Consider the following 24606-nt stretch of genomic DNA (forward strand, 5'->3'; position numbering starts at 1 on the left):
CATTATATACCCAGCTACAGGTTAGTCATTGGTTATCTGCACCATTATATACCCAGCTACAGGTTAGTCATTGGTTATCTGCACCACTATATACCCAGCTACAGGTTAGTTATTGGTTATCTGCACCATTATATACCCAGCTACAGGTTAGTTATTGGTTATCTGGACCATTATATACCCAGCTACAGGTTAGTCATTGGTTATCTGCACCACTATATACCCAGCTACAGGTTAGTTATTGGTTATCTGGACCATTATATACCCAGCTACAGGTTAGTTATTGGTTATCTGCACCACTATATACCCAGCTACAGGTTAGTTATTGGTTATCTGGACCACTATATACCCAGCTACAGGTTAGTTATTGGTTATCTGCACCACTATATACCCAGCTACAGGTTAGTTATTGGTTATCTGCACCACTATATACCCAGCTACAGGTTAGTTATTGGTTATCTGCACCACTATATACCCAGCTACAGGTTAGTCATTGGTTATCTGCACCACTATATACCCAGCTACAGGTTAGTCATTGGTTATCTGCACCACTATATACCCAGCTACAGGTTAGTTATTGGTTATCTGCACCATTATATACCCAGCTACAGGTTAGTTATTGGTTATCTGCACCACTATATACCCAGCTACAGGTTAGTTATTGGTTATCTGCACCACTATATACCCAGCTACAGGTTAGTCATTGGTTATCTGCACCACTATATACCCAGCTACAGGTTAGTTATTGGTTATCTGCACCACTATATACCCAGCTACAGGTTAGTTATTGGTTATCTGCACCACTATATACCCAGCTACAGGTTAGTTATTGGTTATCTGGACCATTATATACCCAGCTACAGGTTAGTCATTGGTTATCTGCACCACTATATACCCAGCTACAGGTTAGTTATTGGTTATCTGCACCACTATATACCCAGCTACAGGTTAGTTATTGGTTATCTGGACCATTATATACCCAGCTACAGGTTAGTCATTGGTTATCTGCACCACTATATACCCAGCTACAGGTTAGTTATTGGTTATCTGGACCATTATATACCCAGCTACAGGTTAGTCATTGGTTATCTGCACCATTATATACCCAGCTACAGGTTAGTTATTGGTTATCTGCACCACTATATACCCAGCTACAGGTTAGTTATTGGTTATCTGCACCATTATATACCCAGCTACAGGTTAGTTATTGGTTATCTGCACCACTATATACCCAGCTACAGGTTAGTTATTGGTTATCTGCACCACTATATACCCAGCTACAGGTTAGTTATTGGTTATCTGCACCACTATATACCCAGCTACAGGTTAGTCATTGGTTATCTGCACCACTATATACCCAGCTACAGGTTAGTTATTGGTTATCTGCACCACTATATACCCAGCTACAGGTTAGTTATTGGTTATCTGCACCACTATATACCCAGCTACAGGTTAGTTATTGGTTATCTGGACCATTATATACCCAGCTACAGGTTAGTCATTGGTTATCTGCACCACTATATACCCAGCTACAGGTTAGTTATTGGTTATCTGCACCACTATATACCCAGCTACAGGTTAGTTATTGGTTATCTGGACCATTATTATATACCCAGCTACAGGTTAGTCATTGGTTATCTGCACCACTATATACCCAGCTACAGGTTAGTTATTGGTTATCTGGACCATTATATACCCAGCTACAGGTTAGTCATTGGTTATCTGCACCATTATATACCCAGCTACAGGTTAGTTATTGGTTATCTGCACCACTATATACCCAGCTACAGGTTAGTTATTGGTTATCTGCACCACTATATACCCAGCTACAGGTTAGTTATTGGTTATCTGCACCACTATATACCCAGCTACAGGTTAGTTATTGGTTATCTGCACCACTATATACCCAGCTACAGGTTAGTCATTGGTTATCTGCACCACTATATACCCAGCTACAGGTTAGTTATTGGTTATCTGCACCACTATATACCCAGCTACAGGTTAGTTATTGGTTATCTGCACCACTATATACCCAGCTACAGGTTAGTTATTGGTTATCTGCACCACTATATACCCAGCTACAGGTTAGTCATTGGTTATCTGCACCACTATATACCCAGCTACAGGTTAGTTATTGGTTATCTGCACCACTATATACCCAGCTACAGGTTAGTTATTGGTTATCTGCACCACTATATACCCAGCTACAGGTTAGTTATTGGTTATCTGCACCATTATATACCCAGCTACAGGTTAGTTATTGGTTATCTGCACCACTATATACCCAGCAACAGGTTAGTTATTGGTTATCTGCACCACTATATACCCAGCTACAGGTTAGTTATTGGTTATCTGCACCACTATATACCCAGCTACAGGTTAGTCATTGGTTATCTGCACCACTATATACCCAGCTACAGGTTAGTTATTGGTTATCTGCACCACTATATAGCTGTAGATTTGACAATATGATGCACATTCATAGTTGTGTATTTTAATCCTGATTTTGAAATAAATATTTCTCTACACGGGTTTAAGGCTGGGTTATAATTGGTCTAATGCATGTCTGTAGACCAATAGAATTGGACCACTGTAAAACAGCCTTTACAGGGTTATTATATTTATATAGACTTAATACCCATTCATAATGCTGTATCATTAAGCCTGATTTATTACATTGAAAGTAAAGCAATGATCTCTTTTTCAAATGAAGAAAGAGTTTGACAAACAACAAATTAAAGTCTGTGGAAAACAGAAAACCAAAATCACTTCCATCAAGCCTAAGGTGAGACTTTCCAGCTACTCAGAGGAATGCATTTATTTTAGTCAAGTACTGAAACTCACAGAAAAGCCTCAAATACTGTAGACTCTCAAACACACAGCAGCTCCAGCCGCTTCTCAGTAGGAGCTAGGTGTTAGTGGTGTAGATATTAGCAGCGTACCTTGTAATTAGAGGCATTCTGGGAAGATTCAGCTTTTCTTCTCTTCCTCTACTGGTGAGAGTCCCCTGAGGGAACATGATGTCTGTCTGTCTAACTAACCATCTCTCTTTATCCCCTCTCTCAACTTCCCTCATCTCCCTTTACTTCCCTCCTCTCTCTCCACTTCTCTCCTTCCCTCCCTCCTCTTCTCTCCTTCCCTCTCTCCTCTCCCTCATCTTCTCTCCTTCCCTCCCTCCTCTTCTCTCCTTCCCTCCCTCCTCTTCTCTCCTTCCCACCCTCCTCTCCCTCCTCTTCTCTCCTTCCCTTCCTACTCTACCTCCCTCGTCCCTCCCCTCCCCGCCACACCTCTCCTTCCCTTACTCCTCCCCTGCATTCTCACATTCCCTTCCTCTTCCCCTTGTTCCTCCTCTACCTCCCTCCTTTCTTCCTCTCCCACCCAGGAGGACCAGAAGCGTTGCGTGTCTGAGCCCCAGGTCTGTGTGGACGGTCCTAGGAGATCTTCAGAATCCCTGTCCCCGAGGAAGTCCTTCATCTCTGACTCTGGTGACGCCCCCAGGAGGACCTCTGAGCCCCAGGTCTCCCTGTTTGCTAGGATGGGCTCTCAGTCTGAGCCCCTGGTCTCCCGGTCTGCTAGGATGGCCTCTCAGTCTGAGCCCAAGGTCTACCTGTCTGCTAGGATGGCCTCTCAGTCTGAGCCCCAGGTCTCCCTGTCTGCTAGGATGACCTCTCAGTCTGAGCCCAAGGTCTACCTGTCTGCTAGGATGGCCTCTCAGTCTGAGCCCAAGGTCTACCTGTCTGCTAGGATGGCCTCTCAGTCTGAGCCCCAGGTCTCTGATGTCCCTAGCCCTGGGAAGTCCTTTAACTCCCAGGTAGACAGCCCTAAGAGACAGCCCACCCTGTCAGAACATTGCCGGCTATACTTTGGGGCGCTGCAGAAGGCAATTTGTGTGTTCATAACCAGCCTGGACAGCCAGACCCCGGAGAAGTTCATCTCCCACAGCAAGCTGATCATCATGGTAGGCCAGCGACTGGTGGACACGCTGTACCGAGAGGCCCAGAAAGGAGAGGCCCAGAGAAGGGGGCCCGGGTCAGTGTCAGAGTCAGGGTTGGGGCCCAGCCAGAGCCAGAACCAGGTTCTGCTGTGTAAGTGCAACCACATGTGTGCCCTGTTAAAACAGCTGGCTGTAGCCACCAAGAAGGCAGCTCTGCATTACCCTGAGAGACAGGCTCTGCGGGAGGCCCAGGACTTTGCCAAGGAGCTGGCTCAGAGAGCACAGCACTTCAGGATCTCCCTGGACCTCTGAGAGAGACAGACTTTTATCTTAAGGAGGCAACAGACAGTGCCGACGAACAGTGAAAAGCTGTCCTATCCCCTCGGACCACAGAACGTTGCCATAACGTTGAATCGGCACCGTTCATCAGCACGCAGCAGGTGCTCCACAGCTCACATGTTTGATCTGTATTTTCCTAGTCATTGGAGCTCTAAAAGCCAATTTATGCTTGATCCGTGAATGTGGTCGGAGGCGCAGTATGGATGGTGTGATGCAATTGCGGAGCCTGCGGAAGCATGCAGAGGCCAAATTGAGCGCCGTACGCCACCAACCTTTTTTAACAATGTGGAGTGCTCCGTATAGCACCACATTGACATGATTGGTTGACGGTAGGTGAGGGAAGTACATCCTGTATAAACACAAACTTGACAACAGCTCTGCTCAACTGCTCCGCGAAGCTCAAGGAGTATGAATGCCCTGACTTCTGCAGAGACCGTATCATCCTAAACGGTTCACGGGCCAACGCAGACGTCGGATTGACCACTCAGAGCCTTTAAGGGAGACTGGCCCGCTCTGCAACCATTGGGCCAACTAAAATGTTCCCAGAGGACCTGCGGACTACTAAAAAACAAATTGCACATTTAAGATGGAATTTTATGAAGCCAAATCTAAAATGTATTTACCAAGACATTGTATGTAATCGTATGTGACATGTATGCCATGTTATTACTTGTATAGCTGACTTTGATATCAATGGCCTGAATACTGTAGTAGGATATTTTGACTGTATTCTGTTTTACTGTTTCTATACGAACCCAGTTAACCTATAGCCTTCTACTACTGTATGTACATAGCCTTCTCAAAATACAATTTAGTACATTCCTAATTTTAAAATATGATTAAAAGGATTAAATAGTTGGAAAGAATAAAAACAAGTTCACAGCTTAATGAGATATAAATTAAAAACATTTATTTTTGCTTCAATGGTTTTGGTTTTACCATTTTACTATCCTTGTTCTGAATGTGAGTGTAACGGATGTGAAAAGGCTAGCTTAGTTAGCGGTGCGCGCTAAATAGCGTTTCAATCGGTGACTTCACTTGCTCTGAGACCTTGAAGTAGTAGTTCCCCTTGCTCTGCAAGAGCCGGGGCTTTTGTGGGTGACTGTTGTTGATGTGTGCAGAGGGTCCCTGGTTCGCGCCCGGGTATGGGCGAGGGGACGGTCTAAAGTTATACTGTTACATTAGGTATATTAAGGATCAGAAAGGCAACTGTGTTACTGTCCTGTTTTGACCATGTTGTATCATAGCTACATGGTAAAACACACATTAACAATGTGCAGACAGGGAGGTCAAAACACAACAACAGACAATATTCTGTATCTCAATTTGTGACATCGGCTGATGTAAAAAGGGCTTTATAAATACATTTGATTGATTGATGCAGACAACATTGTCCAAACACAGCAACAGACAGACAACACATCAGCACTATATCGCCCTCTGGTGGTACTGGGTCCATTAAAAATAAACAGCTTTTGGAGAGAGATTGCCTGCCTGCCTGCCTGTCTGTCTGTCTGCCTGTCTGTCTTTCTGTCTGTCTGTCTGTCTGTCTGTCTGTCTGTCTGTCTGCCTGTCTGTCTGTCTGCCTGTCTGTCTTTCTGCCTGCCTGTCTGCCCCATACCTGGTTGACATGAATAGACCAGAACTCTGTATCCTTCGTGAGTTGGGGCACAATACATACTCTACAGAACCTATTTCTCACCATGTTGGCTCTGTGTGCAGTTGTCATGTATCCCATATTTAAAGGATTTGGCATGAAAATCATCCCCCACCCCCTGCTTTCATTTGAATGGCTAGAAACAACAGGTTGTCTGTCATTCATTGCCACGGACTCCTCCTCTGTCCGGGGCACGGCGGTACGTGTCGGTGCGTCACTGTGCTTCTTCCTCCGCCACAGACTGACACACATCCACAGATATGGCTCTGTGAGAAGGCACATGGTGGCGGCTAACCATGAACCAAAAAATAAATCACCAAAAACAGTTCATGCATCAGTAGCAACCCGATTTCGTTTATTTTTTGGGGGGGATTCAGCCATTGCAACAACTGCACTAGACATACAATTGGTTTGCACTGTTACGGGGAGAGAAGCTAGCAAGGAACTTGGAACCCCTCCTCGCTTTTCTCCAGTTTTACTGAGCTATTTTACTCGGTTTTTAAACAGTTTTTTTGGTTGCAATCGCTCTTTTTATTTAATTTTTAAAGACAGTCATCATGGGTGTGCAAGGTTTCCAAGAATACATAGAAAAGCACTGCCCTACTGCCGTGGTACCCGTGGAGCTCCAGAAGCTAGCCCGGGGCAGTCTGGTCGGAGGAGGCAGGCAGAGACCACCACAGAGCCCGCTACGGCTGCTGGTTGACGCGGAGAACTGCCTCCACCGACTCTACGGGGGTTTCTACACCGACTGGGTAAGCGGCGGGCAGTGGAACCACATGCTTGGCTACCTGGCTGCCCTCGCCAAGGCCTGTTTCAACGGTAACATTGAGCTACTGGTTTGTTTCAATGGCGCCATGGAGAAAGGCCGTCTTCACGAATGGGTCAAACGACAGGTGAACGAGAGACAGACAGCGCAGCAGATTGTCAGCCATATCCAGAATAAGGGGACTCCTCCGCCGAAGGTCTGGTTCCTTCCCCCAGTGTGCATGGTCCATTGCATCCGGCTGGCCCTACTCAGGTTCCACATTGGGGTAAGTTAGCCAGCCGGCCTCTCGGGCTTTTCCTCCATATATATAACAACTGGCTGGCTAGTTTTTAGCTCGTATTATAACAAGCTAGTGTTATGGTTGTTATCTAGCGAGCTGTCAATAACTAGCACATACTTAGACTTGTCTTGATCTAGTGAACCTTTTCATTACTTGGATAATTGTGATGGATTGCGTACAGGCTACTAATAGTTAGCCATGTTGATCAGGCAAGCGCTAACCGAGTAGCCTAATCAAGTGACAACTTGGATAAGGCCGGGCCTTCCTATACATTTAGTCGACACAGAAAAACAATGTTTAACATTGCAATCTGTGGATTTATCCAAAGTTCATGCAAAGTGTGATCGATATTTTGCACATGACTTGACCTAATTAAAACTGCATGAATTAAAATGTCACATTAATAAAATAAAAAAAAACGCAGTAGACACTCAAGTAGGTATCCAATCAGTAGAACAACTAGATACGATATACATGTGTTTTTGTTGCAGTCTATATATTTAGTTCTTAGACAAGGAGGGCTGTATAGGAGGGCTGTGTATTGTCTCCTGGTCAGTCAGTGTAACTTTAAGTGGAATGAAAGCAGAGGAACTCACTATGACATTCACGTGTTGTACTCCAACCAACCCAACAAATATACTATAGTTTTGTGCAATGTCTCATCCAGAAACCAACTATCACCCCCCCCCCCCCCCCCCCCCCAAATCCTAGACAAAACATGCCATCTAGACAATAAATTGTATGTTAGGTGAGACTGTCCATCTAGACAATAAATTGTATGTGTTAGGTGAGACAGTCCATCTAGACAAAAAATTGTATGTGTTAGGTGAAACAGTTCATCTAGACAATAAATTCTATGTTAGGTGAGACAGTCCATCGAGACAATAAATTGTATGTTAGGTGAGACAGTTCATCTAGACAATAAATTGTATGTGTTAGGTGAGACAGTTCATCTAGACAATAAATTGTACGTGTTAGGTGAGACGGTCCATCTAGACAATAAATTGTACGTGTTAGGTGAGACAGTCCATCTAGACAATAAATTGTATGTGTTAGGTGAGACAGTCCATAACAAAGTTTCACTGGTATCCTGTTCAGTGTTTGACTGTAGGTTGTAGGCTGTCTGGAATCAGCCCTAAGTGGCTATTGGCTGTCGCTTAGAGGCTGGCCCTGCGATTGGCTGTCCTTCCCTGGGATGACACCATTCGTTCTGCTGGGAGGGCTCCAGAATCTATTCCCAGCCTACAGTCCTGCTGGGCCAACCCTAGGGCCCTTTCTCTCACCCTACCTTCTTCTCAGCTTCCCTCCCTGCCTCTCAGTTTACCTCCCTCCCTGCCTCTTAGCTTACCTCCCTCCCTGCCTCTTAGCTTACCTCCCTCCCTGCCTCTCAGCTTCCCTCCCTCCCTGCCTCTTAGCTTACCTCCCTCCCTGCCTCTTAGCTTACCTCCCTCCCTGCCTCTTAGCTTACCTCCCTCCCTGCCTCTTAGCTTACCTCCCTCCCTGCCTCTTAGCTTACCTCCCTCCCTGCCTCTTAGCTTACCTCCCTCCCTGCCTCTCAGCTTACCTCCCTCCCTGCCTCTCAGCTTACCTCCCTCCCTGCCTCTTAGCTTACCTCCCTCCCTGCCTCTCAGTTTACCTCCCTCCCTGCCTCTCAGTTTACCTCCCTCCCTGCCTCTCAGCTTACCTCCCTCCCTGCCTCTCAGCTTACCCCCCTCCCTGCCTCTCAGCTTACCCCCCTCCCTGCCTCTCAGCGTACCTCCCTCCCTGCCTCTCAGTTTACCTCCCTCCCTGCCTCTCAGCTTACCCCCCTCCCTGCCTCTGTTTACCTCCCTCTCTGCCTCTTAGCTTACCTCCCTCCCTGCCTCTGTTTACCTGCCTCTCAGCTTACCTCCCTCCCTGCCTCTCAGCTTACCTCCCTCCCTGCCTCTCAGCTTACCTCCCTCCCATCTCTGTTGTTACCTCCCTCCCTGCCTCTCATTTTACTTCCCTCCCTGCCTCTCATTTTACCTCCCTCCCTGCCTCTCATTTTACCTCCCTCCCTGCCTCTCATTTTACCTCCCTCCCTGCCTCTCATTTTACCTCCCTCCCTACCTCTCATTTTACCTCCCTCCCTGCCTCTCAGCGTACCTCCCTCTCTGCCTCTCAGCGTACCTCCCTCCCTGCTTCTCAGCGTACCTCCCTCCCTGCTTCTCAGCGTACCTCCCTCCCTGCCTCTCAGTTTACCTCCCTCCCTGCCTCTCAGCTTACCCCCCTCCCTGCCTCTGTTTACCTCCCTCTCTGCCTCTTAGCTTACCTCCCTCCCTGCCTCTGTTTACCTGCCTCTCAGCTTACCTCCCTCCCTGCCTCTCAGCTTACCTCCCTCCCTGCCTCTCAGCGTACCTCCCTCCCTGCGTACTTCCCTCCCTGCCTATCAACGTACCTCCCTCCCTGCCTCTCAGCGTACCTGCCTCTCAGCGTACCTCCCTCCCTGCCTCTCAGCGTACCTCCCTCCCTGCCTCTCAGCGTACCTCCCTCCCTGCCTCTCAGCGTACCTCCCTCCCTGCCTCTCAGCGTACCTCCCTCCCTGCCTCTCAGCGTACCTCCCTCCCTGCCTCTCAGCTTACCTCCCTCCCTGCCTCTCAGCGTACCTCCCTCCCACTCTGCCTCTCTCTCTCTCCCTCCCACTCTGTCTCTCTCTTGCTAGATTAAAGAGCCAGACTACAGTATTATGAAGGCCTTGCTGTAGTGAAGAGCCAGACTACAGTATTATGAAGGCCTTGCTATAGTGAAGAACCAGACTACAGTATTATGAAGGCCTTGCTGTAGTGAAGAGCCAGACTACAGTATTATGAAGGCCTTGCTGTAGCGAAGAGCCAGACTACAGTATTATGAAGGCCTTGCTGTAGCGAAGAGCCAGACTTGGCCGAGGCTCAATCTTGCTAGTCGTCTTGACTACTTTCTTATGTCATTTTCTCGGACACCAAAAGTTAAAGAGTGTTGATAGGGGACAGAATGCGGTCGGAACATCAAATAATTGGTAAACACTTCACTCTTACAGAATTTCAACGTGGGCGAGTATATTGGACATTTTATCAAAGCCTATTGGACAATAACTTGTTTTTAACCAGGACAGAAGAATTTATAACGGAATTTTTCCTACAAAACATAGTAGATCCCCGTATAGTATGGGACACTTTTAAGTGTGCCTTTAGAGGCCCTGCAATTCAATACTCATCTATAAAACAAAAGCAATTTAGATCAAAAGAGTCCATATTAACAAAGGAAATAAAGGAACTAACCGTACAGATAGATAGCAATAAAAACTGTAACTCAAAGGCTCAGAATAAAGTTAAAGGAAAAACAAAAAGAAATGGGAGGAACTTATTCAAGAAAGATCAATATTATTAAAATAAAGCAAACTGGATGGAATATGGGGAAAATGCACCAATTTTTTTGTTTTTTAAAAATCTTCAACAAAAAAATAATGTACAGGAACTTGTTACAAATGACGACATCGTCCGTCGTCCATCGTCCGTCGTCCATCGTCCGTCGTCCATCGTCCGTCGTCCATCGTCCATCGTCCGTCGTCCATCGTCCGTCGTCCATCGTCCATAATTCACTAAATGATATCTGAAAGAGGAAGCAAAGTACTTTATGTTTTAATTTCAGTCTCCTTTATTTCCACGAACTGAAGTTAATTGTCAGGATTGTATTCTAGTAACAGCTGTACAGAAAGACTCATGTGAAGGCCTAAATACAGAGGAGGAACTTCTAGATGCAATTAAAGCCTTCCATGGCATACAAGTTGAGGTATATCAAATATTTTCTGTGTACGCAAAGGTCCAATATTAACATGTTTTAACCACTCCTATAAAAATAGAAGACTATCAGATACTCAGCAAGAAGGTCTGATTTCACTATTACTGAAACAGGACCCAGGTGGTAAATATAAAGATCCAGTCCACCTAAAAAAAAAAAAACTGGAGACACCTTACACTTCAGTGTTGTGATGACAAAATCCTTGCAAAATGCATATCGCATAGAATTAAAAAGGTATCGTCAGATGTTATTCATCCTAATCAGACAGTTTTCTTTTTACATGGACGTTACATTGTAGATCATATAAGACAAGTACTGGAAACAACAGAACACTATGAAAACTCTGGGAAACCAGGCCTGGTATTCAAAGATGACTTTGAAAAGGCCTTGGATAAAGTACAACTGGAGTTTATATATAAATGCCTGGACTATTTTAATTTTGGAGAATCTCTTATACAATGGCTACATCTCAGAAAGTATTGTATTTCCAAGAGGAGTAAAACAAGGCTGTTCTTTATCGGCATATTTATTTATTATGGCCATCTAAATGTTAGCTATTAAAATCAGATTCAACAATATCAAGGGGGTTAAAAACAAAAGTGTCATTGTTGATGATTCATGTTTTCTTTCAAATATTATGTATTGGATCGCTAAAAAAATACAACTTACATTACTGTGTAGTCTACCAATAAAATGGTCAGACGGTGAAGTGGCCATATTCGATATTCATATCCCGAAAGAAAGAAAAATTCTCACTACAATACATTTTTATAGAAAGTTAGCCAAATTAGATAAGATTTTGCGACCATGGAAAGGTCAACACCTGTCTTTCTGTGAAAAAATCACCCTCATTAATTCTTTAGTCATATCCCAGGTGACCTTATGAACCTGCATACACTGAACAAGTCAGACCAAATTAAACAGGCATATTTATATAATGATTATCAATTCGGAGGGCAGAAATTATTAAATATTAAAGCATTAGACCTCAGTAAAGGCTTCAGTCATACAACAATTATACTTAAATCCAAACTGGTTCTCCGTCAAAGCTGTCATCAAGGCAAAGCTTTGAAGAATCTCAAATCTAAAATCTATTTTGATTTGTTTAACACTTTATTGGTTACTGCATGATTCCATATGTGTTATTTCATAGTTTTGATGTCTTCACTAATATTCTACAATGTAGTAAATTAAATAAAAACCTAAGAATGAGTAGGTGTTTCCAAACTTTTGCCTGGTACTGTATGTTTGAATGTATACACTACCGTTCAAAAGTTTGGGGTCACGTAAAATATCTTTGTTTTCCATGAAAACATACATGAAATTAGTTGCAAAATGAATAGGAAATATATTCAAGATATTGACAAGGTTATAAATAATTATTTTTAATTGAAATAATTGTGTCCTTTAAACTTTGCTTTCATCAAGGTTAAATAGTTCTTATATAGTTTGGAGCTGTGCTTTGGGTCATTATCCTGTTGTAGAAGGAAATTGGCTCCAATTAAGCGCTGTCCACAGGGTATGGCATGGCGTTGCAAAATGGAGTCATAGCCTTCCTTCTTCAAGATCACTTTTACCCTTTACTCATCTCCCACTTTATCACCACCAAAGCACCCCCAGACCATCACATTGCCTCCACCTCCACCAGACCATCACACTGCCTCCACCTCCACCAGACCATCACACTGCCTCCACCTCCACCAGACCATCACACTGCCTCCACCTCCACCAGACCATCACACTGCCTCCACCTCCACCAGACCATCACATTGCCTCCACCTCCACCAGACCATCACATTGCCTCCACCAGACCATCACATTGCCTCCACCAGACCATCACATTGCCTCCACCAGACCATCACATTGCCTCCACCTCCACCAGACCATCACATTGCCTCCACCTCCACCAGACCATCACATTGCCTCCACCTCCACCAGACCATCACATTGCCTCCACTAGACCATCACATTGCCTCCACCTCCACCAGACCATCACATTGCCTCCACCTCCACCAGACCATCACATTGCCTCCACCAGACCATCACATTGCCTCCACCAGACCATCACATTGCCTCCACCAGACCATCACATTGCCTCCACCAGACCATCACATTGCCTCCACCAGACCATCACATTGCCTCCACCAGACCATCACATTGCTTCCACCAGACCATCACATTGCCTCCACCTCCACCAGACCATCACATTGCCTCCACCAGACCATCACATTGCCTCCACCTCCACCAGACCATCACATTGCCTCCACCAGACCATCACATTGCCTCCACCTCCACCAGAACATCACATTGCCTCCACCTCCACCAGACCATCACATTGCCTCCACCAGACCATCACATTGCCTCCACCTCCACCAGACCATCACATTGCCTCCACCAGACCATCACATTGCCTCCACCAGACCATCACATTGCCTCCACCAGACCATCACATTGCCTCCACCATGCTTGACAGATGGCGTTAAGCACTCCAATATCTTTTAATTTTTTCTGCGTCTCACGAATGTTCTTCTTTGTGATCCGAACACCTCAAACTTTGATTCGTCTGTCTATAACACTTTTTGCCAATCTTCCTCTGTCCAGTGTCTGTGTTGTTTTGCCCATCTTAATCTTTCATTTTTATTGGCCAGTCTGAGATATGGCTTTTTCTTTGCAACTCTCCCTTGAAGGCCAGCATCCCAGAGTCACCTCTTCACTGTTGACGTTGTGACTAGTGTTTTGTGGGTATTTAATGAAGCTGCCAGTTGAGGACTTGTGAGGCGTCTGTTTCTCAAACTAGACACACTAATGTACTTGTCCTCGTGCTCAGTTGTGCACCGCGGCCTCCCACTCCTCTTTCTATTCTGGTTAGAGACCGTTTGTGCTGTTCTGTGAAGGGAGTAGTACACAGCGTTGTACCAGATCTTCAGTTTCTTGGCAATTTCTCACATGGAATAGCCTTCATTTCTCAGAACAAGAATAGACTGACGAGTTTCAGAAGAAAGGTCTTTGTTTCTGGCCATTTTGAACACACAAATGCTGATGCTCCAGATACTCAACTAGTCTACAGAAGGCCAGTTTTATTGCTTCTTTAATGAGAACAACAGTTTTCAGCTGTGCTAACATAATTGCAAAAGGGTTTTCTAATGATCAATTAACCTTTTAAAATTATAAACTTTGACTAGCTAACACAACGTGCCATTGGAACGCAAGAGTGATCAGCCATTTCCAGCCACAATAGTCATTTACAACATGAACAATGTCTACACTGTATTTCTGATCAATTTAATGTTATTTTAATGGACCAAAAATGTGATTTTCTTTCAAAAACAAGGACATTTCTGAGTGACCCTAAACTTTTGAACGGTAATGTGTATACACACACATACAAATTAGTAGATTTGGCAGATTTCAGCCACACCTGTTGCTAACATGTGTTTAAAATTGTGCGCACCGCCATGCAATCTCCATAGACAAACATTGTAAGTAGAATGGCCTTACTGAAGAGCTCAGTGATTGTCAATGTGGCACCTTCACCAACAAGTCAGTTCTTCAAGTTTCTGCCTTGCTAGAGCTGCCCCGGTCAACTAAATCTTGTTATTGTGAAGTGAGAACATCTAGGTCAACAACGGTTTAGCCGTGAAGTGGTAGGCCACGTAAGCTCACAGAATGGGGCCGCGGAGTGGTAGGCCACGTAAGCTCACAGAATGGGACCGCGGAGTGGTAGGCCACGTAAGCTCACAGAATGGGACCGCGGGGTGGTAGGCCACGTAAGCTCAGAATGGGACCGCGGAGTGGTAGGCCACGTAAGCTCAGAATGGGACCGCGGAGTGGTAGGCCACGTAAGCTCACAGAATGGGACCGCGGAGTGGTAGGCCACGTAAGCTCACAGAATGGGACCGCGGAGTGGTAGGCCACACGTAAGCTCACAGAATGGGACCGCGGAGTGGTAGGCCACACGTAAGCTCACAGAATGGGACCGCGGAGTGGTAGGCCACACGTAAGCTCACAGAATGGGACCGCGGAGTGGTAGGCCACACGTAAGCTCACAGAATGGGACCGCGGAGTGGTAGGCCACGTAAGCTCACAGAATGGGACCGCGGAGTGGTAGGCCACGTAAGCTCACAGAATGGGACTGCGGAGTGGTAGGCCACGTAAGCTCACAGAATGGGACCGCGGAGTGGTAGGCCACGTAAGCTCACAGAATGGGACTGCGGAGTGGTAGGCCACGTAAGCTCACAGAATGGGACCGCGGAGTGTGTACAAATTATCTGTCCTCGGTTGCGACATTCACTACTGACTTCCCAACTGACTCTGGAACCAACAGCACAAGAACTGTTTGTCAGGAGCTTCATGAAATGGGTTTCCATGGCCGAGCAGCCGCACACAAGCCTAAGATCACCATGCGCAATGCTAAGCGTCGGCTGGAGTGGTGTAAAGCTAGCCACCATTAGACACTGGAGCAGTGGAACGCGTTGTCTGGAGTGATGAATCACGCTTCACCATCTGGCAGTCCCGATGGGACAAATCTGGGTTTGGCTGATGCCAATGCATAGTGCCAAATGTTAATTTTGGTGGAGGAGAATTAACGGTCTGCCCCACATAATCGAGGATCATCACTTGGAGGTGGTATCGCTATGCATGGTTAGGGTTAGTGTGTGGTGTTAGTAACAGTATAATGTGTGTGTGTGTGTGTGTGTTTCCAGGTTGTCCAGAGTATCGAGGATCATCACTTGGAGGTGATATCTCTGTGCAGGGAGAACGGGTTCCACGGCCTGGTGGCGTACGACTCAGACTATGCGCTGTGTAACATCCCCTACTACTTCTCTGCCCACGCCCTGAAACTGAGTCGCAACGGCAAGAGCCTGACCACCTCCCAGTACCTGATGCATGAAGTGGCCAAACAACTGGACCTCAACCCCAACCGCTTCGTTATCTTCGCTTCACTTTTAGGTGAGTTGGTAACAGAGCTAACATGTAGCGAGGTCGCTAACTAACATCACTTTAGGTGGGTTGGTAACAGAGCTAACGTGTAGCGAGGTCGCTAACTAACATCACTTTAGTTGAGTTGGTAACAAAGCTAACGTGTAGCGAGGTCGCTAACTAACATCACTTTAGTTGAGTTGGTAACAAAGCTAACGTGTAGCGAGGTCGCTAACTAACATCACTTTAGGTGGGTTGGTAACAGAGCTAACGTGTAGGTAGGTCGCTAACTAACATCACTTTAGGTGAGTTGGTAACAGAGCTAACGTGTAGGTAGGTCGCTAACTAACATCACTTTAGTTGGGTTGGTAACAGAGCTAACATGTAGCGAGGTCGCTAACTAACATCACTTTAGGTGGGTTGGTAACAGAGCTAACGTGTAGGTAGGTCGCTAACTAACATCACTTTAGGTGGGTTGGTAACAGAGCTAACGTGTAGGTAGGTCGCTAACTAACATCACTTTAGGTGGGTTGGTAACAGAGCTAACGTGTAGGTAGGTCGCTAACTAACATCACTTTTATGTAGGTTGGTAACATCACTTCTAAGAAGGAAGGTAACTTTTGGGTCGGTTTGCCAGACTCAGAAAAAGCCTATTGATTGCTAACATAGAGATTTAGTGTCACTGCTAAGTCAGTGCTAATTCTGTTAGCCTCATGATGTCATGTAAACTGTCCTGCTTCAGGTAACCACATACTGCCCGATGAAGACTTGGCTGCCTTTCACTGGAGTCTCCTGGGTCCAGAGCATCCGCTAGCATCGCTCAAGGTAAACTAACTTGACGGTCAATGTAGTCCCCGGGAATCTGTTACATGCTGACCAAACTGTGTTGATTTTGTACCACCACACCAGACACGATCACGACACGCAGGTTGAAATATCAAAACAAACTCTGAACCAATTATATTAATTTGGAGACAGGTCGAAAAGCATTAAACATTTATGGAAATTTAGCTAGTTAGCTTGCTGTTACTAGCTAATTTGTCCTGGGATATCAATTTTGGGTTGTTATTTTACCTGAAATGCATGGTGTGGTCATTATGTTAGTCCCAGTAGCAGCTGGGGTATGTGAAAATTATTGAAATTATAAATTAAAATATTATAAATGGATGTTATCTGTTCAAACTGTTGTTGACTAGTTACCATGTGACCAAAGCAAAAGTGAAGAAAAAAAAAAATGTATTCTCAAATTAAAGCATAAACACATATACAGTAATAAAGTCTAAACAACCCAATTTAATGAAGCATTTCATTGGTGCCTTGAATGTGTCCTCTGGTGTGACATCACCATCGGGCAGCAGGTAGCCTAGTGGTTAGGGGGTTGGGCCAGTAACCGAAAGGTTGCTAGAACAAATCCCTGAGCTGACAAGGTACAAATCTGTCGTTCTGCCCCTGAACAAGGCAGTTAACCCACTGTTCCTAGACCGTCATTGAAAATGAGAATTTGTTCTTAACTGACTTGCCTAGTTAAATAAAGATAAAATAAAATTAAAAAAACCCGTGGTCGCCATGGTAGGCACAGAAACTACCATTGAAAGTTGATAGGGCAGACATTCAAATGAGAGACGCCAGTTGCCACGAGAGTCAGTAAAAGCATCACCCGAAAGCACCCTTTATGTGTTTTGAGTCAGAAAAATGCACCTGTCCCTGAAGGTCAGCACTTGTTAGCTCCAGAATTGCCACAGTTATCCAAGTCAATGAAATAAACCATAACTGATTTAATGAGCTATTCACAGGTTCATTGTACTGACCGTGTGTACTAAGATTTGCATGGCTTAATCTTTGGGACAAGAATATGCTATTGGCAGGATCAACCCGTTAGCCTCCCTGCAACATTGAGGTTTACCTGGGTGCATAACGAGGCACAGGGGCAGTGATGGAGAAGACCCAACCTACCCACAGCCAATGCCGCTCGAGAGGTGTTCAGTTGGAGGGTTTTTGGAGCCAGCAGGGTTTGAGAAACGCAATGTGTGTCTGATGTCATCACTGCCCTGGCGTGCCATGCCCTGCGCCGGGAGATCGGAGATCCACTGAAACAGATGGGTCGACTGGGTCTTGCTCAGAGTGAGCCCAGCCGGCCCAATTGGCACGGGGGAACAGTCTCCAAAAGAGGCTGATGTCTGTCCTCCCAGGGTGGGTCACGTACCAATTGGTTGGTCAGGAGGAGTGAAACTGGTAGGACAGCGAGCGGGATCTAGGGGATGGATGGTATGAATGAAGAATGGGAGCACCACAGCCAGTCCCCAATATCTGCCTGCACCATCACTAGGACCAGATGATTAAAATAAATTGACCCTCCACAGAGGGCAGAGAGAAACCCAGAGGTAGCTGGAGGAATGGTCACCAGTTGAAAGTGAGAAACCAGGTGTGGATGAATGAATACCTAAATGTTTCAGGAAGCTAGGCGTATGTGGCACGTCACTACTTCACAGGATGTCTTTATTTATAAAAAAATGTGTTTATTAAAAATGCCTTCTGGAACGTGAACTTTCATGTCTTAATAACAAACTTGTATTCCATCTGTAAATACGAACTGTTACATTTCGAGTCTAGTTGGTTTAGCCACGGAAAAAGGCAGGAACCTTCCCATTAGCCATGACTGGCTGAGATAATTGCAAGTTTGTTAGCTAGCGAACGTGAGCTTGCTGGCTCACTAGCAAACTAATGTATGAGTTGGGATTATGGTTCATTGCTTAGCTAGCTAGCTACATGTCTAAACAAAAGACTCCACTTCACCAGATGATTACATGACCCATCAAGTTAGCCAGGTGTGTCTGAGGGTGATTACAGCCATCAATTGTATTTCATGAACACATCTAGACAATAGTGACCCATCCACTTAGCTAGATGTGACTGGGGGTTGATTATTTCATGAACAGGTGTACACGTCTAGACAATAGTGACCCATCCACTTAGCTAGATGTGTCTGGGGGTTATAGCGTTTCCTTCACATGACCCATCAATTTATTCAAGTGTGTCGGGTAAGCCTCATCTAATAAAGATTAAATATCTGTATCTGGACACGTTTTATTTTTGATATTGATACTGTGCAAATAACCATTTCACTGTACCGTTTACACCTTCTGTATCCTGTGCATGTGACAAATAAACCTATATTTTATTTGATATAGTGGGTGTTTACCAGAGACTATGATGTGAAGATCAACATGACCTGCATCAAAATCAGATAAGGATATAGGCCAAAGACTAGATAAAGTTTATTTTTACCTGGAGTTTTTCCTTATTATCAAATTTTTTAAATCATTTTTAGTCTTAATCTTTGGTTGTTTACTAAACTACTCACTGTGTTTAAAACATGGACTCACATGTGAATCCTTAAGGAGATGGGTGCGGCTAAGGCTTAAGAGGGTGTGAACGAATGGGTGTAGACAAAGAAGAGCTCTCCAGTAGGTACCAAAACATTCAAGGGCCATTTTCTCAAAAGTGGGTTTACAAGTTTATCAACTTTCAAATCACAATTACTTTCCCATTGTTCCTCAAATGCAGTGTATGATATACAATTTTCTAGCTCCGAGTCTCTACTTTTATCCAATGAAAAAACTATTTCAAATTTTACCACAACATCTTATTGTTAATAGTAAGCATTCCATTTCCCCACGACATGTTTTCATTGCTTTTTATACTTCAATTGTAAAATTATTTTCATGTAAGAATTCACAAGACGTCACACCAAAGGACTAATTAACTGATCCATTTTATGGCAGAGAAGATACATATTTCTGATAAAGGTTATTATTTTCACACTGTGTGATCCAGCTATGTCTTCTGTACGTCCTCATTCCAAGAGCAAGTGCTCCCTCCGTGTGACGCGGTGATCAAGGCTGTCTCTAACCTCTGACCTCTAGGTGCGCGCCCACCAGCTAGTGCTCCCGCCGTGTGACGTGGTGATCAAGGCAGTGGCTGACTACGTTCGAAACATGACGGACTTCAGCGACCTGGAGGCCATCGCTAACGACATCTTCAGACACTCACAGGTACTCGCAGACATCTTCAGAGACTCACAGATACAGAACACCTGACAGGGCTATATTGAGGTACATGCATCACCTAGCAGGGTCTTCAAACATTCACAGGTACATTAATGGAGGGACGAGATATCAGGACTATTTAAGAACCTTTTGTGTTGATTTATTGCTTTTGACTTAGTAACATGGCTGTTTCTTATTCTAGTCCAGTTCAACATGGCTGTTTCTTATTCCAGTCCAGTTCAACATGGCTGTTTCTTATTCCAGTCCAGTTCAACATGGCTGTTTCTTATTCCAGTCCAGTTTAACGTGGCTGTTTCTTATTCCAGTCCAGTTTAACGTGACTGTTTCTTATTCCAGTCCAGTTTAACGTAACTGTTTCTTATTCCAGTCCAGTTTAACGTGACTGTTTCTTATTCCAATCCAGTTTAACGTGGCTGTTTCTTATTCCAGTCCAGGACCGATGACAAAGTTGTCCGCTTTAAGAAAGCAGTGGAGTACTACTCAGCAGCCAGCAAGTCTCAACACTTCTCACCTTACCAAGGTAAGTTCACCCACCTCACCTTCTCTCTGTAGCCCAGTAGACTGAGGCAGAGAGAGACCTGAGGCAGAGAGAGACCTGAGGCAGAGAGAGACCTGAGGCAGAGAGAGACCTGAGGCAGAGAGAGACCTGAGGCAGAGAGAGACCTGAGGCAGAGAGAGACCTGAGGCAGAGAGAGACCTGAGGCAGAGAGAGACCTGAGGCAGAGAGAGACCTGAGGCAGAGAGAGACCTGAGGCAGAGAGAGACCTGAGGCAGAGAGAGACCTGAGGCAGAGAGAGACCTGAGGCAGAGAGAGAGAGACCTGAGGCAGAGAGAGAGAGACCTGAGGCAGAGAGAGAGAGACCTGAGGCAGAGAGAGAGAGACCTGAGGCAGAGAGAGAGAGACCTGAGGCAGAGAGAGAGAGACCTGAGGCAGAGAGCCAACTAGCAGAGTAGCTCTGTGATGTGAGAGATTCTCCCACTCTCCCAGGCATTGTGTGCACTCTGGAATGGCGGCTATTCCCTTTGCATACAAATAGGCTGCTTTAGAAAGGCTTCTTGCATTGCGGCCCCAGTCGGCTTGTTGGAACTTTGTAAAAACTTGTCTATCCCTCCACACTGACCTGAAGCAGACTGGTCTAACTCCACACTGACCTGAAGCAGACTGGTCTAACTCCACACTGGCCCGAAGCAGACTGGTCTAACTCCACACTGAACTGAAGCAGTCTGGTCTGACTCGTCCATCCTCCACACTGGCCCGAAGCTGTCTGGTCTAACTCCACACTGGCCTGAAGCAGACTGGCCCAACTCCACACTGGCCCAACTCCACACTGACCTGAAGCAGACTGGTCTAACTCCACACTGTCCCGAAGCAGACTGGTCTGACTCCACACTGGCCCGAAGCAGACTGGTCTAGCTCGTCCGTCCCTCCACACTGGCCCGAAGCAGACTAGTCTAGCTCGTCCGTCCCTCCACACTGACCCGAAGCAGACTGGTCTGACTCCACACTGACCCGAAGCAGACTGGTCTGACTCCACACTGACCTGAAGCAGACAGGTCTAACTCCACACTGGCCCGAAGCAGACTGGTCTGACTCCACACTGACCTGAAGCAGACTGGCCTAACTCCACACTGGCCCGAAGCAGACTGGTCTGACTCCACACTGACCTGAAGCAGACTGGTCTAACTCCACACTGGCCCGAAGCAGACTGGTCTAACTCCACACTGGCCCGAAGCAGACTGGTCTAACTCCACACTGGCCCGAAGCAGACTGGTCTGACTCCACACTGACCTGAAGCAGACTGGCCTAACTCCACACTGGCCCGAAGCAGACTGGTCTGACTCCACACTGACCTGAAGCAGACTGGCCCAACTCCACACTGGCCCAACTCCACACTGACCCGAAGCAGACTGGTCTGACTCCACACTGACCCGAAGCAGACTGGTCTGACTCCACACTGACCCGAAGCAGACTGGTCTGACTCGTCCGTCCCTCCACACTGACCCGAAGCAGACTGGTCTGACTCCACACTGACCTGAAGCAGACTGTAATTATTAATGAATGAGACTCCGGTGAAACTGAATGGTTCATCTGTCAGACCTTTTAACAGGTTTAACTGAACTGAAAGGACCCGTGTAGAACCTCACATGACCACAGAAAAATGTTCAAGCTCTCCATGTGCTGTCTTAAATGTCAAATGTAGTTGAGTTACACTGCTGTGTTAAGCTGTATGATCGTGTGTGTGTGTGTGTGTGTGTGTGTGTGTGTGTGTGTGTGTGTGTGTGTGTGTGTGTGTGTGTGTGTGTGTGTGTGTGTGTGTGTGTGTGTGTGTGTGTGTGTGTGTGCTCGCCCTTCTCCCTTCCTGTCAGTGTGTGTGTGTTACGCTGTATTAAGTGTGTGTTTCCCCCACCAGTTGGACCAAACCAGACAGGAGGACCTGTAGCTTCTTCAGTAGCAGCAGTTCTGTCACACTACGCAGCTCTAGCTCCGCTGCCTCAGACGCTCAACATTCCTCCCCTGTCGGGGAAACCTGGGGTGAGACTGGCTGGGGGAGAGGAACCTCGTTTTGACCAGGACCTAAACAAACCTCTTAATTAGCTCAAGAGTGGCACACTGTTCTTGGCGACACACTCTAAACATGCTCTTAGCTCATAGCTACTCACCCAAGCATGTGGTGTATAAACATGTTATGTGTAGTTATACTGTAGCAGTATTTATTAGAGAAGGGTAAAGAAAGATTTTGTTGGGGCGCCAGGCAGGTATTAACCATGCCGAAAGGAAAAGAGTAGAATAGAGAGAGTACCACTACCAGACCCACACACATCAGCAGAAGAGACTGCCTAGAGGGTAGCCTGTTTACCAGATAGCCAGTGGAGAGAAAAGAGAATACACACCATATAAAACCCACATCACAGCACAGGGGTAACCCCAACAAGAATACCTCATACAATAATACTAATACTAATAATGGCAGAGCAATTCAACAGCAACTTCATACAAGAACGAACCCAGTCATCAACATAGGATTTGCAATAATCTGTATTATTTTCTAGTGGATGAGTGCAGAGGGTATGAATGTGGGGGGTGTTCATCGACACAACAAAGGCCTTAAAAATGTCCAGTCTTCTCGGCCACATGTCATTAGTACACCTCAATACAGTTCACATAACAATACACAACTTGCAAGCAACCTCCCTTTTAACTAAAATGTCCAAATACTTCAGGCAGGGCAATAATAGTCCAGCTCTAATGAACTTCAATGGGAAGTGCATTGGAAAAATAGAGAGTCTGTTGCAGGGTAAAGCACTGGAACGATAGAGGGAAGAGAACAAGAGAGATCTTAGCTGTGGTCTTCAGGCGTGCAGGTGTACTGTCTGACTGTCCGATGGTTTGTTGGTTTGTATGTTAAAGCTTCGCAACAATGTTGCTACTAATCCATGCGATCCATAACGGGCGCGGTCCCAAACGAAAACAACCTCGACCTAGAGCGATTACACCGATGATTGAGTTAAACACTCTATAAACTACACACGCTGAAAACAAACAACACTTCTGCAGCACAGCACACACAATCAAACTGTCGCGCCACCAAAGAGCCCTTCCCCAAAGAGCCCCTCCCCAAAGAGCCCCTCCCCAAAGAGCCCCTCCCCAAAGAGCCCCTCCCCAAAGAGCCCCTCCCCAAAGAGCCCCTCCCCAAAGAGCCCCTCCCCAAAGAGCTCCTCCCCAAAGAGCCCCTCCCCAAAGAGCTCCTCCCCAAAGAGCCCCTCCCCAAAGAGCCCCTCCCCAAAGAGCCCCTCCCCAAAGAGCCCCTCCCCAAAGAGCCCCTCCCCAAAGAGCCCCTCCCCAAAGAGCTCCTCCCCAAAGAGCTGAACGAGCTCTCTTTATTTCCTCCTTCCTTACTGCTCATGCGCTCTTAAAGTGGCAGTGCACGGTGAAGGCTCCGTGCAGATTTCGCCACAATACTTTCATTAGAGGCCAAACATGTGGTGTATTAACATGTTATGTGTAGTTATACTTTCATTAGAGGCCAAACAATGTCATACAATCTTGCTATCTAACAGTTAAAAACAAACCTTTTAGAGAAAGCTAATGTTGGTGAGATGAGGCTAACATGTTGTTTATCTCCAGGTCCAGCCTGTCTACACAGCCCCCCCGGTCGTAGAGCCTGGCCCGGGGACTGGGGCTAATGCTGGTCTTGGTGGTGACCCTGGTCTCAGTCCTGGTACTTGTGGTTCTGGTCTGGCTGTGGAGGCAGCGGTGGGGAAGACCCTGGCAGAGCAGGTCCCAAGCAGCTTCAGCAACATTCCTCCTAAAGAGAAGCACACGCCGCTTTACGAGAGGTCTTCTCCCATCAACCCCTCTTTTCCCCCGGGGGGCACGGCCGCCACCAGCCCCTCCTCCTCCTCTTCCACCACCTCCTCAGAGAACGAGGACAACGCAGGCTTCACTGCCAAGTAGGTTTTGTTATAGTACCTATTACATTACCTACTGCCATGTCAGTGCTGTTACGTTTACCTTGCCAGGTCGGTTCCGTTACACTGCCTGTTGCCAGGTCGGTGCCGTTACACTGCCTGTTGCCAGGTCGGCGCCGTTACACTGCCTGTTGTCAGGTCGGCGCCGTTACACTGCCTGTTGTCAGGTCGGTGCCGTTACACTGCCTGTTGTCAGGTCGGTGCCGTTACACTGCCTGTTGTCAGGTCGGTGCCGTTACACTGCCTGTTGCCAGGTCGGTTCCGTTACACTGCCTGTTGCCAGGTCGGTGCCGTTACACTGCCTGTTGCCAGGTCGGTTCCGTTACACTGCCTGTTGCCAGGTCGGTGCCGTTACACTGCCTGTTGAGCACTGCCAAG

The 24606-nt window shown here is 46.2% G+C and overlaps 2 protein-coding genes across 3 annotated transcripts in view; both read left to right on the top strand.

The window, feature by feature from the left end:
- The window catches only part of LOC139414497 (Cas scaffold protein family member 4), a 77420-nt gene extending 72226 nt beyond the window's left edge, over positions 1–5194 (top strand). The window contains exon 8 of the mRNA XM_071162408.1: positions 3380–5194. Coding sequence (XP_071018509.1) covers positions 3380–4243 — 864 coding nt within the window. The 3' untranslated portion in view covers positions 4244–5194. The remainder of the gene's footprint in view (positions 1–3379) is intronic.
- Positions 5195–6146: 952 nt separating this feature from the next.
- Positions 6147–24606, top strand: part of LOC139413948 (constitutive coactivator of PPAR-gamma-like protein 1 homolog) — a 61262-nt gene continuing 42802 nt past the window's right edge. Inside the window, exons 1-7 of one of the 2 annotated variants that reach the window (XM_071161840.1) lie at positions 6147–6958; positions 15475–15721; positions 16434–16516; positions 19615–19743; positions 20188–20278; positions 22170–22291; positions 23885–24210. In XM_071161840.1, the coding sequence (XP_071017941.1) occupies positions 6485–6958; positions 15475–15721; positions 16434–16516; positions 19615–19743; positions 20188–20278; positions 22170–22291; positions 23885–24210 (1472 nt within the window). In that variant the 5' untranslated portion in view covers positions 6147–6484. The remainder of the gene's footprint in view (positions 6959–15474; positions 15722–16433; positions 16517–19614; positions 19744–20187; positions 20279–22169; positions 22292–23884; positions 24211–24606) is intronic. The other variant, XM_071161839.1, reaches the window with a different exon arrangement.

This window comes from Oncorhynchus clarkii, chromosome 7 (genome assembly GCF_045791955.1).
Source record: "Oncorhynchus clarkii lewisi isolate Uvic-CL-2024 chromosome 7, UVic_Ocla_1.0, whole genome shotgun sequence".
Taxonomy (NCBI): Eukaryota; Metazoa; Chordata; class Actinopteri; order Salmoniformes; family Salmonidae; genus Oncorhynchus; species Oncorhynchus clarkii.